At 40.4% G+C, this 20,692-nt stretch overlaps 1 protein-coding gene across 5 annotated transcripts in view; it reads right to left on the bottom strand.

Moving 5' to 3' along the window:
* Positions 1–20,692, bottom strand: part of ATP2B1 (ATPase plasma membrane Ca2+ transporting 1) — a 64,477-nt gene that overhangs the window by 34,473 nt on the left and 9,312 nt on the right. For all 5 annotated transcript variants that reach the window (XM_052774250.1, XM_052774249.1, XM_052774253.1 and 2 more), the window contains exon 2: positions 1,836–2,246. In XM_052774250.1, coding sequence (XP_052630210.1) covers positions 1,836–2,040 — 205 coding nt within the window. In that variant the 5' untranslated portion in view covers positions 2,041–2,246. The remainder of the gene's footprint in view (positions 1–1,835; positions 2,247–20,692) is intronic.

Genomic DNA, 20,692 nt, shown 5'->3' with positions numbered 1-20,692 from the left:
AGTTTTAGTACGCCAACACTCATCATTCCCATGTGTTAAGCTGCTCGTTACATTAAGGGACATAAAGTGGATCCTGCAGTATACCAGGTATTTGGTGCTTAGTGCATCATGGCTGTCTACAATCGTACGCCCACCTATCTTGCAGTAATAACGAGCCTTAAACCTTGCAGATTACTGTAAAACAGGATTCGACTCTCACGTCAGTTCCAGATTGTAGAAGACTACAGCCCTGTTCACTGAGAAAGGAAACTGCCGTTCAATACTTCGCAACAGGTCAGTAGGGTAACCAGAGACTGCTGCTCCTGTCTAAGGGGTGTTACGCTGCTGGTACACAGCGGTGCGTCACACACAGGCACTAAGGTTTACAACTCTGTTGATGCCAAGGAACAGAAGTTTGCACTCCTCGTGTTTTACAAATTTCTTCTTCAACCTAAAACTGGTCTACTCCCATTCACTGGCAGGTCAGGCATGAGAGCCGGCTACTTTCAGTTTGGTAAGAAGAACACAGTTCATGTACTGAAATAATTCCACAAGCCTGGAAATCAGGAGTCTGGCTTCAAAAGCAGATAAAGCCAAAATGTGCTAAATGCAGATGGACCCAGAGATATCTTAAGGCATTAGTAGGCTGTTCTTGATCCAAGGAGACAAACCTTTCCATAGCATTTCTGAAGAACAGAAAGCAACAGCTCTCCAGGATTAAGACAGCAGGTAGTTTACTGCCACCAGCATGACACCACATTGGTTAACAGCTATGCGAGTGCTTAAATGCCCAATACACCACAGTTCACCAAAATCTTGGGTTTGGTACTTCTCAATCACTACCAACTGCAGGATTTCACATTAAGTTTGAGTTAATGTTAGACAAAAATACGTAAAAACATTTTTACAGGATACTACAGTTTAGATATCTTAAGCGATACGACTTGCATCTTTCTTTCACAAGTTAAAGCTTATAGTTTTCATTTATATTGGAAGACAGTAGCAGGAGATGGCCAGATCTTAAGAAAAACTTCTGGAAAGCTCTCAGGAAGGAGACTTGATACATTTATTTCCTTCTTCACATTTGTACAGTCTATCTTGGAGTAGTATAACTCTAGAGAGCAAAAGCATCAGGTAGCCACACTTCACAGAATGCCATCAAGTCCAACATGGGAAAGACTTCTTCAAAGATGCTTATTTCTAGAGAATAAGATTGTGTGACCACTTCGCAAACCTTCTACTAATAGTGACAGTACGTCTTAGTGCCTAAAGCTGTATTGATAGTTATTTTGTATAGATCAAATGAAATCTACAGAAATACTATAGATTTAAAAACTAGATCCTGCTGTTAAAAATTCAGTGTAGTACAAGTAGAAGACACGTCACCAGTTTTAAAAAACTGTTGCATTAGGGAATACAAGAACTAGGTAGCAACACAGAAGCATTAATAAGCCCTGCATTAGACTATTAAAACCTTGTGTTCTATGACAGCATGATCTGAATTGTGAACTATAGGTCACATGAGCTATTCACAAAACTTACGCTTTCAGAGTAAGTTAAACATTGCTATGTTGCATTGCTATTTCATACGTGGATGCCTATGTCAATGAACTCTATTCCAAAGTACAACTTCTCCACTAATCCAACATCTCACATGCAGTTAGACCAACTGAAAAATACTCTTGCTTACTTATTACCATTGAATACTTCTGCCTTAGAGTAGTAAGAAGCAATATTTTACTCTGGTAATAGAAATACTTTTATAAACTTTATTATGTTAAAAAAAGAAGTGGTTTGCTTGACTAAGGTTTTTCCTAAATGGAGTTTCCTCAATAATAGTGTTAACATTGACTTACCTTCATTTGGTGAAGTTTTCAATTTTGTACAGATGCCATGTACATCTCCATAGCATTCCTGTATTTTATGCAGTGCATCTGTAGCTCGAAGTTCCATAAGAGAACGGAGCTCTGCAAGAGTAACTCCAAAATCTCCATGATTAGCTTCTTTTACGGCGTTTTTTACGCCACTATATGCAACCGAGTTGTTTGCCATATCACCCATGATGTGTGCAGTCTTTAGTGTAGACAATTTCCAGTAAGGAACAAGATTTCAACTTCAAATATTTCCAAAAGGAAAATAAATCCTTTGGGTATGAAGACAGTCAGGAGAGCAGACACATCACCCAAGTAAGAGACCCCGTCTGGAGAGATATCTTTGAGGTTGTCCCATGGTGCGTTCTGTTCCCCAAGCCAAATGGCATGTACAGTCTAGGGAAAGAATAAATACACGTTCAGTTACATAACAGTTATATTGAAATACATTGCAAGACAACCCTACTCTTCATATTGAAGTTACGGAACAAAATTTCTGCTTAAGGACAATTTCTTCGTATTTCCTATAATATTTTTAGTTAGCATTCAGCTGGCAAGAGTGATGAGGCATAAAATTGATGTTTCCCATCTCAAAATAACCTTGCATTATTATACTTTCTTAAATCATTAACTTCTTAGAACAGCTGTTGCCTTTTAAGTCTTGCATTTTGCTTGGTATATCCAGATGGTTCATCATCAAGAGGAAACCTTTAAAAACACCTGGAAAATGGAGTTTGGAGCATCCACCGCTGACGTCACATGGGGTAAGAACATGTTCAAGGTAAAAATCCTGCCTTTTCACCGAAGCTTTCACCTCAGAGTTTGGGATGAGCAAGCTGTTGTGTTTTCCCATGAAATCATTTGTGCAAACCTCAAGGAAAACAGTTTCTACACTAACTTAGCCCAAACATGAAGTACTTTTGTAGCGTAAGTAGGAGTATATCTTCAGGCAGACCTAGGTCTTAATGCATTTTCATGTCCAAACAGTTTTAGTCTCCCTCCAGACCATTTCATCAGAACTCAAGCCTTTCACAGTATCTGCATTTAATTCTTTGAACAGAGGGGAAAATTGCACAATACCACCTTCCTACAGAAGGGATGGGGAGACTAAGAGCACCTCTTCTGGCTCATTATCAGAGCACTGTAGCTGAGAAATTAACATCTACCCACAGGATTCTTAACCTGCACAGGCACTCTGTATTTAATTCCCGCTCGGCTGACACATCTTGCATGTACACATGTATCTACACAACAACAGCGAACGCACAAACACTTCATGCCTATATAAAGACCTGCTGTGTGCAGAAGACAGAAGTCTGATCACGTAAGTCAGCTTTATTGACATAATGGGGCACGGTGAGCACAAGTAACAATATATTCCCCCATGAAACATTATGGCTGCCAGGCTCAGATGAACAGTAACTTGGACACTTCCAGGTCAACAAGACCCTCAGGTGTCATATACCTAGCAAAGGCAATCAGTTACCACTGACTGCATTGCTTTACAAAGACAGAGAGTCAAATAGCAAAGAAAGGATTTCTGGCTTTTGCCCTGCCAGGCTAGAGGACTGTTCAGTTGAACCACTGTGTCTGTGTTGAGGTCCAGGTATAAGCACCTAATTACCAGAAATTTAAGGTCTTGGTTCCAGGAAAGTCTCAGTTCTCTGCTCTGGAAACGATCAGCTTCAGCTATAGTCAATCTACCGTTTTAAGCACCGTGCCACGGTACTGCATTTGCGCTGAAGACAACCGCTGATGCTGAAAGACCCTGAAGTGATATCACCAACCACAAGTGACAGTCCCATCTCCAGCAGAACTACAACTGCTCTTCTCTTCCTAGCACTAGGAGATTGAGAAAAGCGCTGTCTATGGCTGTTTTCTGGAGAGCGACAAAAAGCATAAAGCAATCAATATTCATATGCACAAAACTTCGACATCCTATAACATCAACAAGGTACCTAATTTAAAAATTAATTTTAAATCTTCATTTTTTTCCTCTGTTTCTTGCAAAAAAAAAAAATCTTACAACAGTTGAAGAGTCCGTGACGACGGTGTTAACCTGCATGCTAGGATGCAGCCTGATTAACACACATTCTTCAGCTGACTATAACATGTTCTGCTAGAGTATCCTGTAAGTGAAGAAATTCATGCAAATCATATATGAAAGAGTGCTCTTTAAAGCCACACCACATCTTTATCTAATGCCTAAAAGCTGGATGCTGTTGGCCAACTAGTACCCTAGGAAGATTTATCAATTGGCATCTGATCATAAGCTATGACAGTGTAACAAGAAGCAGATCACACAAATGAGTTTGTATAGCTACGGAGAAGATGCTGCAGCTGCTAATTAGGCAAAAATAGACCAAGCAGAATGCCCCACAACTAATTGCATCAAACGTGATTCAATTTTAATTAAGAAAAGCTCTGTTCAAGCCTCTAGGAAGAGCCTTGCACTTGAGGGCCAGATACACCCAAATCCAAGTACAGACATGAGGTTAGGAAAAGCTACAGCTCTAGTCACTGCTCACTTGACATTGAAAAGCTTTGAGACTGACTATTGAGCCAGAGCAAGACTTGCTTTCACGTGCAAGTAATCTTAAGAGCAATAACATTGCTTAATCATTGCTCACACGGTGCTTTGAATCTATGCATCTAGATCCATTTTTGTTAAGACATAACAGTCCAGTGATTAGCTATTACTAACAGTTTCTACTGAAAGGGGTTCTCAGATGTTCTGAAGTACCTCAATGGTGTCCTAACGTACCAACGGACCCTTAGGGTTCACAGACAAGTTCAATAAGCTTACAAAAGCAGTGCGGTTCTGCAGATGAGCTCTAGTAGTGTTACAGACTATTTGGCACATCCACGTTAGGAAATAGCTGTGGAAAATTGAGAAGAACAGTGTGAAGACTTAAATACTGAGCATGAGCAGTCTTACTCCAAATCATAAAAACTTGGTTAAACATTAGCAATTGTTACACCAAATCAGACCAGAAAGAATCTGCTCCAGTAGCCCATTTTCACCAGGCATTTCAACGGACAGTACAAAAGCCTCTCAGCACATGGGTACAGAATGGACTTACCTTAACATAGCTTCTTTGCCAATTCCTACAGAAAAATCTCGCTACAAATTTCTTTAAGAAATATCCTTAATGCAGTTTTGATGTCAAACCTTGCAACATTCAATCGCTTCCTGTTACAGCAAGTTCCAACAGTCCACTTTGGTAACAAAGCGGCGATGCATAATGCAACTATAAACAGTGACATTCAAGTATCGTAAAAAGAAAGCATATTTTTAAGCTGCATAGATCATCTAATAATATTTATCTCTTCAACTAGTGGAATGTTTTATTTGTTTTGACCAGTGTTCCAGTTCTCAAATCAATTCCTAGAGCAGCCATCTGAGATACATTATTTGAGCAGCATGAGCTCTGAAGCACTATAGTTAAAAGCAACTCACCTCAAACTTCCAATCTTCTAATATCTCAAATTTTAAATTCAAGAAACAGTTATCATACTAAAAGTCACTTACACACCATTGCTGAAGTTCCAGCTTATTTAAAGTTTAATTCAGTTGAAGTTATGTTAATGTCCAGCTTAAACAAGCTGCACACAAGACGATTAAGAGAAGTCTATCTTTCATCAGGCACATCAACTTTTGGATAATCCCTTGTTTACATATCACAGAGTAGGACCAACCTTAAAGCTATTGTCTGTCACACCCAAATGACTAAAAATCCTGCACTGCAGAGGCACCTTACAGCAGCAGCACGTTCTGTCATGGGCAGGATTCAGACACTTGTGCAAATCTCTCTGAAAAGACCCTGCTGCTCTGTGACTGCAATAGCTTCACTGACACCTCATATCATCACGGCTGCCTATGAGGAGTACTGCATCTTAAACTCCTTACCCAAATCAAATTAATATTTATTGCTAAGTGGGTGTGCTTTGTTACCAAAGACATTAATGCAAAACCATAACCCATGAAACAAAGGTTAGGTAATTTTACCAGTGTTAGAAGTTCGACAGCCTCGCAAGCCTCTGTAGTTGGACTGGAAAAAGGACAAGCTCTAAACAGAAGTCTACATGTAGAGATGTTTACCAAAGCATGCAGAGACTATAGATTACAACCCCAGTGCCACCAGAACATACTGTGTTGACCAAGCTAGAACAAGCTGTAGCATGTTTCTTGAAGTGTTCTTGTAACAACACTTTAAATATAAACCCATGGTATTCCCCTGCCCCGGGGCCAAAAAGCAGCTACTATTGGGGCAGGCCTGAACATCAAGTACACTTCAAAAAGGACTCCAGAAACAGTCCTTCATAGGTGAAAGTATTTAGTAATTAGTAATTTAGTATTTAGTATTTTCCTCTATTTGGAAGAAAGCTATAATCTGTGTTCTACATTCATTAAAATTAAGGCTACCTTGAAGTGATAGTTTGCAGTGGCCATGCACTGACAATCAAATGTGAACGGCCGAGTTTAAGAGTGGCATAATTACTACTGCCCAGATGCACAGGACCTAGCTTACCTTAGACCCCTATCCAAGCCTTTCCTATTATTGAATTTGCATTTAATACATGCTTCACCAACCTACAGGTAATGCATTTTAATATTGATCAAGAAAATTAAATCTTAAAACACTTAAGCAAACTCGTACCTCGAGTCAAAGCTTCAGCAGTTATATATCCTGTGTCACTCAATTTAATTTTTACATCTGCTTGAGCACTATGCATTCAGATATTAAGCATTAGCTGGTACTAGCATTTGACCTTCAACAACAACTAAAGCTGGTTGCTGTAATATAGGAAAAGGCTTGCAAAGTGATTATCTCAGGAAAGCCTTTGTTTAATCTAATTAGTTCAATGAAGACTGGACAGTTCTACATACCAAGAGGCTGCAGTGATAAAAATTGTCCCCATATGTTTCAATTGTCATGTCATTTTAATCTGTTTCAAAAACCAGCTTTTGAGATACTGAAAAATATGCCTTTGCATACTTTAGTTTGAAACCCACAGCACTAGGTATGTTCCACAGCTTCAAACCATCACCTGACATTTTTCCTTAGGGGGAAAAAACCCCAGTTGTCTGTAATATTATTATAATGGAAAGCAATTGTAACTGAGAAAGTGACCTGGAAATCACACTGAAAAAGTCTGAGGTCTTCTGCTCTAGAGGGTCAGTTTTCTTACTTTCAAGTAGGTATGAGGGTCTGTCTCTTAAAGGCTACAGAAACTCACCAGCTGATTCACAAGAAATACGAATAAATGCTAATAAAATAAAAAGTTCATTCAGAACAGTATGCATTTACAGGTCACTATCCCGTATGTTAAAATGTGCCTAACCGAACAACTAGGAGTTTAATCAGTTCAGTCGCATGCTGTTGTTTTAGTGGAAGCATCTCAGAGAACCTAGCTTATGAAGAGGCAATTACAAATAGATTGAACAGCTAAGAGGGAGAAGGCACAATCTGCAACAGAAAGTTTTTAATACGTCACCTTCAGCCACAAATGTGCCCAACAGCGTTGTAGTGACGAGTTTCCCTTATTACAACTTCTGTGTTATAAATGATAAATTCAAAGGTCACAAGTTTCACCGAGTTCTCAAAGAGAAATCTGACTTCACTCTGAGGCTTAATCTCTTGGGAGGCAGATGTACTCCCCTAACTGAAATAAAAACTGGCTACTCTTCCTAGACTCCACAGTGGGTGTAAACACTGGTATTTATCACACTTGATCTAAAGGATTGCTGCTGCTACTGTGATTGACACTTCTGTAGTAGCAGTTTCATCCAATGGTAGCCTCTTCGCTTTAAGATCCCAAATTATTTCTTATTGAAATGACGGCTAACAAATTTGGACTTCAGTAGTCTGAAGTCAATTCAGTCGTACAAATTAGCAATGTTCACACAAAGGATTCCCGCATCATTTCCCTCCTATTTTGGTAGCAGCAAGGGAAAACTCTAACAGTCTTGAAGGTGAGTTATTACAGCATGAAGAACATGACCTTCTCTTACGAAGCAGCTCTCTCCACAGCCTCTGCAAGGAGCCCAGCAAGCGAGCAGACATTGTCTTACGGCATCAACCAACTGCACAGGCCAGTACTGCCCTGCCTTTTCCAAGCCCTGGCCTTCCCACACTCACGAAGCAAGTCAGCTCCAACTGAAGTGACAGCTGGATTAAGAAACAAGATCAAAAAGTGCTGTATAGAATCCTCTGAGTAGAAAAACTATGTTATCGAAAGCTTAAACTAATCATTAGCTTTCTGAATTTAAGGTATTTTAACTTGAATGAGAGAACTGAATAGATACAAGAGACTGATCCAACAAGTCAGAAGGTTTCAGAAAAACCTGTGAACACTTTCAAGGAACATCAGACTTTGAGACATACTGGAAAGCTCTACAGAGTAAAACCAATGTGATCATCATTACAGAACGTGTCAAGTGTCCCATGTATTCAAAATACTAGGCTTTCGTACTCTCCTATTTCATATTACAATGCCGACTTGTCCACAAGAAGCCAAACCCTTCAAGACATAAACCCATGCAGGAGAGTTGAGTTTTTAACTACTTAAAACACTCTTCTGAAAGCAGGAGTTACTCATTCCAAATATCCATTAACAGAGCAATGTCTTGAAGGGTCTCCTACAGTCCACAGCTCTGATCAGCACTCAGACAGCTTCTCCCTTCTGACCCACAAGCCCTGAAGCTTCCTTCTCAGTACTTCCATTTACTAGGCTCATCTACTTTTTGCTCTGTGATGACATCGTAAACTAAAAATAAAAAAAAAATTAAAAAGGCTAAATTTGACAGGACTGCTTATAATACCAGGTAATTCCAAGTTAAGACTATAATCCCAGAGAAAAAAGTTTTAACATCTAGATATGACTTTGTCCCATTCAACATTGTTTCTAGTGTGTTCAAGTACCTGCGATGCATTTAGTGTGTCTGTCAGGTTCCTCAGATAACTTGAGATGAGTGGAGCTGCCAAAATTTGGACTAAGGCAGCTGATGGCTGAAGTCAAACCTGGGATATCACAAAGTTCCACCTACTAGTGTTTAAAATGCAAGAAAAAAAAAGTTCGCCCAATGACCACCAACATTTTCTTTTACTTTAGATCCATTGAGTCCTAAATACGACAACTGAGAATTTAAAGTCTCTTAATCCTGCACAGTTCAGGCTAAAAATGTTTATTTGGGATAATTATGCCATAAAGTAAAGTTCTATTAACAGGTCTGTCATATTAATAACAATATAAAACCCTAAAAGTAGATATATTGTTTTTGTGCCATAAAGCCATCCATTCACATTAATATGTTCGGAAATAACCTACCATACTTTTCCTCATGAATATCTATCAAAACCACATTGACAAAAATTACAATAAAAAAAGCTGGACTTTTTCGAAAAAAGAGATGGTAGTATGGCATGCTACTTATTAAAATTATGCATCATAAGACTACAACAGAGTTTACTCGCATTCCCAAATTACAAGATGCATTCCAGTCACAAAACCTGACAGGCATGTGTTAAATGAGGCATACGACATCATTATATGCAGCTAAGTTTCAAGTAAAGGGAAAGTGGGATGGTACCAAATTTCATCCAACAGAGCTGGAATTGGATTCCTGGATTTCAGTCACTTGTTGCATTTAGGTTTAAAGCTTAGTGCATGCCTGTAAGCAATGCATCCAGTTGGTCAGTTCTGACAATAATTACGACTAGGAGCAAAACAGCAGCTGACTTCCTCATAACAGTTATTTCTAGAGGTATATTGCTTGTCTTGAGAAATCTTTTCATCTTTTTTAACAAAGCCTCTAATTTTTGCTGTTGCTCCTTAGCCCTGTTTCTGATACCTTTTGAGCTAAACACATATTTCAGACGTTACCTTCATTTTTACTTCCATCTTTCAATTCCCACAATACCATACATGCATACCATTGAAATTACTTTAGTCAGTTTGAGCAATGATTTTCTTCTCTTCCCATGTCATTAGACAGTAAGTAGCATTAGTGGAATTTTTTTTTGTTCTAAAGCTCCAAGTCAACTTCAGGAGTTCTTCACACCAGAAACTTTGTTTCAGAACATGTTGCACCCATTTAAATTAAAACACATTCAAAGCTGAATTGCATATAACACTTCAGCCAGAACCAGACATTTACCATCTCATCTTGATTTAAACACTCCCCCTTTTTTCTTCCAGAAAGTATTCTTTCATATTAATATCTAAGCAAAGCGGTATGCTTTTGACTGTAACCATGCTTCCTGATATCAAAGAGATGCCAAAAGCTCTTTAGAGCTATGAGCCTTCCTCCAGGCAAAGGGCAAAAGGCCATCCCTACCTGATCCTTGCTGTATTCAGCAAACCTTGAGAGAAATTTAAAATTAGTCTTAAACCTACTAGGAAATATTTATGCCTAATGAAATTAAGCTTAATTACTTCCAAAAGTCACTCTGCATATGACTGACTCCTTTCTATTAGGGCAGTAAAATTAACTTAGTAGGGTAAGTTTTAAGGGTAATTTTAAGTCTTTTTGCTACCTTGGACTAGCTTACTGCCATGTAGAAAGAGTACTACAAAATATACGCTCATTGAACTGTAAACACATAATAGATAAATAGTAGTATTTATGTGGTAAATCATCCATTTATGATCCTCAAAATCATCATCCCCAGCAAGCAATGGTTTGGAACGTAAAAAAAGTAAAACAAAACCCCCAGCTCTGGTCACCCATCTCAATGAGCACACACTGTGATGCTAAGTTGGATATCTGTTTTGTCATCTTGTGGCCAAAGTTTGAGAAGCTTCCCTCTTGTTCTGTAACATGCCAGTTTAAGAGCCTTCATCTTCAGATTTTTCAAAAACCTTCTGGAAATACAAGAACACAGTTTATCCTTATCCTGAAACCCTTAAAAAGCCCTACTTCTTGAAAAATTTATAATTTGAAAGCGATGCTAGCTTCCCCTGCATGTCATATTAGTTCCTGCCTGCCAGAAATACACCAAGTAAACTGGCTAAAGAGTCGTTCTGAGAAAACCCCTTCCAAAAATTGCAATTACATTTGCCATCTTCTATTCCTAAGGAGCCAAAGGTTTTAATTCAAATATCATAAAGAGTCTACACTTGAGTAGCTCTTTCAGACCTATTGCGCTAGTTTGCTTCTCCTGCTGGTGGTGGCAAGAAGAGCTTCAGGGTTTGTGTTTTGTGGTTTTGGGGTTTTTTTTGTTGGTTTTTGTTTGTTTGTTTTTTAACCACAATATTTGAATTTGAGAATCCACTGTATGGCTTTGCAAGAAACACAGGTGTGGAATCTCCTGCAAACTTCTTCCTTATGATTATACTGATCATCCCTTTAGATCTTTTTGATAAGTTTTGAGAGCTTAGCTCACTAACCCGTTCTAGTGGGCCTCCTCTTTCTGGTACAGCATAAGCAGCAGCTTCAGTAAGTTGAGCCTCATGGTATTATCTGATATGTTTTACCATTTAGTGAGGCTACATACTGCTTTATCCTTCAGGCATATCTCCAGTTTCAAAACTGGTCCTTCCTCATGATTATACTTTTTGATCTTGCTGAAGTCTGACACCCACTTAAAGGCTAAGTTCTCGTGCTGCCTGCACTGTCCTGCTCTTTTAGCCACTCTTTTTAAAGAACTTTCTCATTTATTCAGGGTTGGTTGCTGGTTTGGGTTTTTCTGCATACATTTAAGCATTACTGCAATATAGTTACTGGTACCTGTCCATAGAATGATGTTGAATTAAATGTTGTGTGATCAGTGTGAGTTACACGACAATCCCTGGTCCACTATTCAATACAAGGTAATAAACCCTTCTCTTGGCAGTTTGTTTCCTTAACATAGAGAGGGAGTGTGTATGCACTGTTAGTAGACAGGATGCACAAAGCTGAGATTCCCATCACAGCAATTCCTAAGTCTAACGAAGCAAGCAGCAAGTCTGTCACATCCTCAGGTGACCAAAGGTATGGCTGTGCTACAGTGTCGAGGCATAAGACTTCCACCCACAGAGGTCCTGAAGCAGCTCTCATTATTTGACACTAACAACACTGCGACTTACACCTGCCACCCTTATCCTTTTGCACTGGGAAAAGCCTTAATTGGCAACTATGTTAACGAAGTAATAGACTGTGTGAAAGCCTGCTGTCGCAACGGTCACATAGGCAACCCAGGGCTCAGAACAGTAACTTCTTGTGTGCCTTTTTACTCTTCTCTCACAGCACCTCAGCCACTGAGACAGCACTTTGGTTTGGGTCCTGCTCTAAGTCCATCTCTCATGAGACACACAGCGCTCTGACCAGTTTTAGCACCCCTTCCTTTAGTAACCCTTTTTTCACTGCTCTTGCCTTCTCCCTGCATTTCCATGATCTTTAAGAATAGAAAATTTTTTTTTTTTTTTTACAGCGATGCTATCTGCCCTTCTGGATCCAAGGAGATGGAAAGCACCATGCATGTTCCCAAGCCTCCACCCTCCCACTAGCTGTGATCGTAGCCATGCATTTCACTTCTCTACAGTCTAAGAGTGGGCTACTCGCAGCAGCTCGCTGCAGAAAGCAGTCATCCAAAAAGCATTTCCCCCTCCTCCCCCAGCCACAAAATAAAGCCAAAAGATTTAAATATCAGGGTTTCTACTGGCTGAACAAGTTACCACAACAGATTCCCCAGAAGTTTTTCCACAAGATGCCAGAATAGCTGATTTATTTGTAGAAGCCATAAGGGCAATGTGGATATGCCAACATAAGAGACACACATTCAGCTAATGCTGTGAGCATCTTCATCATGGAACCATGTTGCTGCCACCTTTCAGATAACATTAATCTCTATTCAAGAAAAGGTTCGTTTTCCCTCTGTTATTTCAGGTAAAGTGACATGCCACTAAATAAATCGCATGATACATCACTTTACTGCCAAGGCTAGACACCGTTTGAACTGAATAGCAAATTCACCAGACCATCACACAGCAGCTCGAGCAGCTCTAGTAAACTTAATTCATTTCTCAGTTTTGGTAGGCTATTTAATAATTGCTGTACAAACTGCCTATGCACAATTAACAATTGTAGCTTCATTTCTAAAGTCTTCAGGTGTGAAGATCTGTACTGTACGTAACTCTTTAGGTTTCTGAAAGCACAGAGTCATCAGTTGCATGGTTAATTCATTAGAAAAAAGTGACTGGGGAAAAGAATGCAAATGGAGCCATGCTCCCTGATATTTAAAAGTCCTATTCCACCTAGTAAAGGAAATCCCTCCCCTAGTTTCCTGTAAACCAAAGGTCTTAACTCTTCAGTAGTACCAGTGGATCTTAATGCAATTTGTAGATGGTTGTGCTTCCAGTCTAAACAGGAAGCATTCAGATTAGGAGGTGAACTAGGTGTCTATTTAGCTCTAGCACAATGCTTATTCCTCTAGGTAGGGAAAGGCCATGCCTTGAAAAACTTCATAGCAACCAGCTGGACCTATTCAGTGCTGAGGATCAGATATTTGTTTCCCTCACTCCCCTGCCCCATCAAAGCACAAGGCTATCAGAAATAACACAGTAAACCAGCAGGCACTCAGGTGCCTAGAGCATAAGTACCATTGGCATACACAGTGAGGTTTCAGTCTGCTGCTAAGGCAGCTCTGAATCCTCAACAGTAATTCCTAGTGGCTAGTTCAATAAGGGTAATATTCCTCCTTCCAAAAGACAGCATCTGCATTGGGAGCCTACTGCCATTAGTTCAGCTGCAGCTGAGCCTCAGGGCCGAGAGTCAACCCATCCATGAAGACTACAGATTGTCATTCTGACTCGGCTAACGCAGACCTGTTTTGTTCCTTCTACATAAAGGTACTTCCCACAAGCATTTGTTTATTTTACAGTGGCACATAGTAACATTCTGCAACTTCTGCAATCAGGTTGTTTTTAGCAATAGCATACAATCTCTCTGAAGAAAGGGAATTGGGAAGGGCAGTATCAGCTCCTCCACTCAAGGGACAAACTTCAAGCAACCTGCTAAAGTGTTGAATTTGTGCACGTTAGACTAATTCCAACTGGCCACTGCTGAAGGCACAAACTCTTAAGAACTAAGATTTCTATGTCCAGCTCACGGCTTCCAACAAACTTCCTCAAAGGGCCATTGCAATTACACATCTGACAGTAGCGCATCTCAGCTCAGAGCGAGTTTCTTGCCCCATACAGCCAAGCAGGGCCTCACAGACCAGCCCTGGTAAGTCAGAAGCTAGTTAAATTTTCAAACCAACCCCTGCAGCCCACAAGTTTCCCTTACTGTAGCAAACAGGTAAAGCAGAGTAGAGAAGCCGAGAGCTTTGCTAGCCTGAAGCTAGCAAGACTCAGGGACGTGACTGTTTCCCCATTGGAGGGAAGTGACTGCAGTGCATCAGCGTATCACGAAACAAGAGTGACACAGCACCACGAAACAAGAGATAACATGAATTACCAAAACTCCCACAGTTAGGGACTCAGTCTTTCTAGAGGTAATTTTGGAAGACGCACAGAAATTTCTCCCTCTGCCTCCTAGTGCTCCACAGCTAAGCAGTCTCCTGCATTCCTGTGTTCCTCCCAGGATATCATCCCCTGGTTTCCCAGCACCTCCAACAGACTCTTCAGCTTGAAGGACACATAGCAGTCTGTCTCCATTTCTAATGGAGAAGAGAAAGTAGACTGCTAGGAAGCAGCTGTGCTAGAACTGTTCTCCAAAATGCTGCTTATTATTTCAGTCCCATTAAGAATGGCTTATTTCAATTTGTCAAGGGAAGTACAGGAAGAAGCCATCTGAAAAACTTTATAATTAAGGATGACTTTAGTAGCGTTTCCAAAAAACCTACCTGATGTAGGCAAGACTTAGAAAAAACTGGCGCAAGTATGAAGTCTGCTAGTAACAAGTAGCAGACTCATTTTTCACACTTTCAGACTTCATAAGTTTTCCCTAGGCAGCCTACCAAACACTGGTTAGGAAGAAGTGAAACTTCTTACTGAGGAGTCCTACGCATTGAAAAACAACCATACACCTCATTACAAAGTTATATTATGAATTTGGCTCATTTAGGTTATGTGCATATTCAAGTCTGTACACTGTGTCAGGCAGGTTGACAGCCAAGTCCTACTGTGGTCTCTAATCTATGTTTAGTTAAATTCTTAGTATGATTCTACATCCAATATTTTACAACATTGTTTTGTTTCCTCCTTTTCTGGAGGAAAGGGATGCTTTAAAATAGACACAAATTTATACCAACAGAATCCTGAATATCCTTCATATGTTTAACATTCACAGGTATAACAGCACAGCTTATAAACAGTGCTTCCCATTCACCTTCAGGATAAACAGGCATTTACACTGAACATTTGCGTAGTTTTGTATTTTGCACTTGTAGACTCGATACCAGAAGCTAGTAGCTTTCTCTAGACTGGTAATAGCAAGCTGATTCTTGGTACACTACCACTCCTGCTACAGGAGTCAGATCTTTGCACATGTATCCATTCCTATTGAAATCTTTCCTTCTAACCAAATCAGCATGAAATTGGGGTGGTGGTTGTTTTTTCTGGTTTTGGGGTGGGTTTTGGGAGGGTTGGGTTTTTTTGGGGGGGGGCTGGTGGTGGAATATCTTATTTTGTCGGTATCTGAACACAATTTAGAGCAGTTATGTAATTAAGGGAACTCAGCAATGTGATCAAACAGTATATGGTCAGAATCCAGAACCAAACTAAGTGTGAAGGAACAAACAATTTTAGGCAGCTACACAGCTGTCTGTCAAAACCACAATCTGGTTTGAGGCATGATGCTTTATGCACATAATTAAGACTAAACAGCTTTCGAGACCGCTTTCTTCCTTAAAACTCAAAAAGTAGGTACTTACTAAAACATTACCTTGTTGTTGAGCAATTACTATTAAAATAGGCCATTAGCTGTCAAAAAGTATTTTTTCACTGAGCAAATACTTTCAAGTATTTAAAAAATTGCCTCAGCAGAATTGCTCAAAGAAAGCTTAAACCAAGCTATTTTAAGCTACTTTATTATTTTAAGCTATTTTAAGATTAGGAATCTCTAACTCCTTAACTTGGAGGTTTCTAAAATACACTAGGCTTTCCTAGAAAATGGAAGCATTTCCCTGTGCACTGAGAATCCTCAGCTGTTCTTGCTTGACAAAATTAAGGTTCAAGGCAGGCATTGCTAAACTAAATTTGATGGCCTATATTTTGCAGGTCCGCAAGTTTTGGTTTACTTGTCAACTAACGTGAACATTATTAAAATACAACTTTGGACATTAAAACAAAAATTACTGAGCATGGCAGTAAAACTCTAAATTCTGATCATAAGTGGGGGATATCCAAGTCATAGGGCTAAACTTCAAGACCTTAAGCCACAATAGCATGCCCAAAGGGAAAAACTGGAAGAGCAGAATATTTGGTGACGGGAGCACACTTGCTGTGAGAGGAAGACTTGTTCTAACCTTTGTGTGAACACCTGGGCAACTGCCTGTTTTCATACAGCCAAGCAGTCCCTTCTCAGCACAGCAATGCCTAAAGACATCTACAGACAGCCACAGGTATACCCAAAGAGAAATCTAACAGGAGGAACCACAGAGAGTTCGGCTGCACCAAATTCTTAAATCGGGTTTGCACAGTAGTTTTCCTGTTCCAAAATATTTGACAGTCAGGAATTATACAAGCAAACATCTGGACAAAAGACTGCGCTTTCCAGGAAATGCACCTTGCAGGCCTGAAAAGCCAGAAAACATCCTCAGATTTAGCAACCAGAAGCCAAGTTCTCCACATCACAAGGCTCAGGGGTTCTTGTTCAGAGATATTCTGAACTACAAAACATTAAAAAGGCAGTTTGGCTTGTTATTCCACTTATCCAGCTTCAGATGAGTTACTGACCAGACTAGTAGGGTAGGTTATTCTCTCAGTTCTCCAAAACTGTTAAACAATCCCTAAATTCCAGAAGGCAAAAATAACTAGACTAGTAGTATAACAGAGTAATAGCATCAGAAAACAAGAACACAGAATGAATTGCATTGGCACGTAAATATGCTTGTTGACTTCCAAGAGCAATTCTTTTGATTATGGACATAACACCTTTCTATACCAAGACCTCATTCAAGGCCTGAACTTCTTCCATTCTGGTTGAGAATTTTTATATCCAATATCTCTTCACATAGGAAGAAACCAGTAGTCTCAGAATGAGCAAATAAATGTACAGAGCACTGTAGTTTATGGAAGTAAGTTCTCTTACCCCGTGCAAGGCTTCCAGATGTTACACCTCTTTATGTACATACAGCACACAGTACCTATAAAAATAGGGCTCAGATGTATGACTAGATGTACAAGTAGTTGGTATCTTAATTTGGACAGCCCCATCCAAACATTGATACACAAAAACAAGACCAGACTACAATTACAAAGGTATATACAACACCAGTGCTTACCATTATAGCAGGAGATAGCATCTGAGACACCTGATTAGCTTTCAGTAACTATTTGTTGACCCATTTTTCAGGAAAATCCCTCTTCCACTCATTAAACTGTTCTTAACCCGGAATTTCACACAGGCATTTTTGTAAGAGGTGCTATTTGACTATTTAAGCTCACGAAAGCTATTTTTGCAGAGCCAGCAGAGGGAGTACAGACATCATTTTACTTATCAGCTATGGAAAAGATACCTTGTAAGAAAGCACTAAAAGAGCTGTGCCTGCAAACCTAATGCAGTTACTTTAAAGCATGCCAAGAACTTCCTCAGGCTTTCAGAGACATGTATGTCAATGGCCAGGAGAGTTGGTGTTTTGTTTCTGACCCCCACCCAGCAGTCACATCTCAAAGTCTGGTATCTGACAAAAATGGCAGGATCTACTCTAACAGTACTAACAAGTACCATAAGCCTGATGCTTCACATGTCAAAAACAAACATTACATAGCTACAGTTCAACCTAGTCAACAATTTTTATTCCTATGGATTCTGCTGTTTCTCAATTTCAGAAAAGCTAAACCCTTTTGGTTGTTCATTTCTTAAAAAGCAGCTTCACCTGGAAGAGAAGTTGAGAAACTCAGATTTCAAGATGACCCACTAGCAAAAGAGCCAGGAAGGTACGGCGTGGTGTTGGACTGGAAGGTAACAAACAGCTAACCTTTCTGCTGGCATTCCCAGAGGCACACACCTACTGACAAATCTGGTTTTACACATCCTCTGAGGCAGGAGCTCTGCTGCTTTATTTAGCATTTCCATTGATCAGCCTGCTTTGGAGTTGGTAATTAGGACTGAATGGTGTTGACGCAGCAGCGGCTGTGGAAACAGTCTGAAAGAGGAACAGGCTTTAAGCAGACAGATTGATAGCTTTTTGCCATCTCATGGAGGTGAATACTAAGCTCTAGGCCAACACAAGACAACATACCTTCCTGGCAAAAACTTCATAAACAGACACTCCTTGCTTGTTTAGACTACAAAATTTTGACAGGATTTTTTCCCTTTTTTTTTTTTTTTTTTTTAAATAAAGTCAGTATTTCCCAACTTCTTGGTAGGAGGATAAGCTAATACAATATTCTTGCCAATCTTAAGCATTCATCAAACTATTTTATCGGGTGGCTATTTCTAGGTTTCACTATTTAGAAGTTCATATACGAGAGGTCACACAAATGCAATGAGCTCCTTAGTCTCAAAATTTCCTCTAGAAGAGCAGCAAAACACTCTCCTCCTTTCAAAGAAAAGAAAAATTTCCACAATCTTAAACTTCACATGAACTTTAAAAAGCTTTGACAGCTTGAATCATTAGTTTTGATTACTACCTATCCAAGAAGAAGAATGTGCCTGTAGCTATGGAATTTAGCCTTCACTTGTTTCAAGTTCTGAAAATAGAAGAACCACCCTTTGGCAAGTTAGACGGGTGCTTCTGCTCCCCACTTCCTACAGGAAAGTGTTCGCTTCTCAGCTTCATTTTCACATAGCAGATTCGCTAAACGAGTAAGTCAATGGGCCAAACTGGTTCCCATTTTACAGAGCTTACGGTTGAATATCGTATAGCTGACTAAAATTTCTCCCCTAGCATGGGACCAGACCACCTCACAGCTTTGCTGTTGAAATTCAGGGCTCCAGCAGCGTCCCTGGCTTCCAGGACTCCGACCAGGCTGCTCAGTGTGCTTTACATAGGGCAACCACAGCAGGAGAAGGCCTGCCTCTTCCATCACAAACACGGTGATGCCCAAGTATCAGGATGTGTCCCAACCACTCTGACCATCCTGCCCTTCCCCAAGTTATTGCCGTCTCTTGTGACAACAGTGAAGTTTCTGCACGTACACGAGAAGCTGATCCAGGTAGGAAAAATGCTGGTTTTCAGGCAGACTGGTTATCTAACCAGACTCACCACACAGATAATCCAATACCAGTGCCAAATGAAAACAGGGCACAGAACTACAATGAACCTGCTTGAATCAAGCAAACGTGAAACCATGCTTGCAGGAAAGATGCATTTGTCAAAAGACGTGACTGAATTTATGACGACAAAGTCGTAAACAGGTGGTATAAGCAAGGTGAATGCCAAAAATTCACATAGCAATTTATTGGTTGAGTATGATACCACAACTCTAATTCATCCTGCAACTGGAGCCTCATTAAGCTCCCAAATAATTATGTTTATAATACCTTTTACATCTGAGAGACTGACATTAGGCTTCTAATCAGCAGGTTAAAACATGTGATCTATTTATACAGAACAGGTAGAGTGGGGGGAAGGACTGAAAAGCCCCTTGAAACATGAGTATATTTAGAGCACTCTTCCTCTTGGATAAGTTTCTACAGCAAATTCCACAGGATTTTACACTTTAAAATTACTACAGCTGCCTTTAAGGATCTACAGAGGTTTGTTATCATCTCAGTTTTTCACCTGAAAATCTGAAGACCTTACATTTAGAACACAGCCGAACAATTACTGATTCCAGTATTAATCACTCCCTGAGATTTAGTACTTCAATAATTAGCAACAGACAGCATGCAGCACATGCGAGAGCTTTTTTAGAAGCCAATGCTGAAGTTGTGCTCTTCCCTAACCCCTTCTCCTCTCACCACCCGGAGGTCAGAACTGAAGTTCTGAAGCCTGTTTGCATTCCACGGGTTACAAGTTTACATTCCTCCCATCACACGTGAGATTCACCTGATCAAATGGTAAAAACTATATCTAAGGTAGGCACTTCAGGCTTTTTATTTATTTATTTATTAAATAGGCAATGGGTGCATAATAACTTCTCCACGGAAAGATTAAATTTAGCCACCTAGGACACGATCTAAAAGAGTCACGTGAATCTTATCTTAGATGCGCTTGCGTCTCTTCAACAACAGAAGAGGCCCGGAGCGACAAGTTTCAGTTTTTTTAAGACGTTTATGTAAGCGGCCAGGATTGCTCTGCTGAAGTTAAGCGCAGTCGGCTGAAGTCGCATATCGAGCAGCTGCACCACCATGTCAGAGCAGGCACATGCAAGAGGAAGGATGTGGTTTCACAGTTAGTTTAGGAATATCCGAGCCTACGCTGCTGCCTGAAGGTGCAGTCCTGCGCCCCAGCCTGTGCCAGCACCGATGCTCGCCCGACCTCAAGGCCAGGGCACGGCCCTCGATGAGGACCGAAGACGGCAGCCATGCCGGCGGTTCCTCCGGAAGGTCACAGGGCGACGGGGACTACTCCCCCCCGGCGCAGCCCAGGCCTCACCAGCTCAAGTCGATCGTGGAAGCTCTTCTCCTCACCCCCACGTTCATCCCGGGAAAAAGAGGAGCCTGGCTGCACCTTCTCTGTGAGGCCCCGCTGGAGACCATCACCAGGGTCCCTCCTCAGCCTCCTCCCTTCCACGTCAAGCAAAGC

The sequence above is a fragment of the Harpia harpyja genome, chromosome 23 (assembly GCF_026419915.1).
Source record: "Harpia harpyja isolate bHarHar1 chromosome 23, bHarHar1 primary haplotype, whole genome shotgun sequence".
Taxonomy (NCBI): Eukaryota; Metazoa; Chordata; class Aves; order Accipitriformes; family Accipitridae; genus Harpia; species Harpia harpyja.
This window is presented reverse-complemented; position numbering and strand designations above follow the sequence as displayed.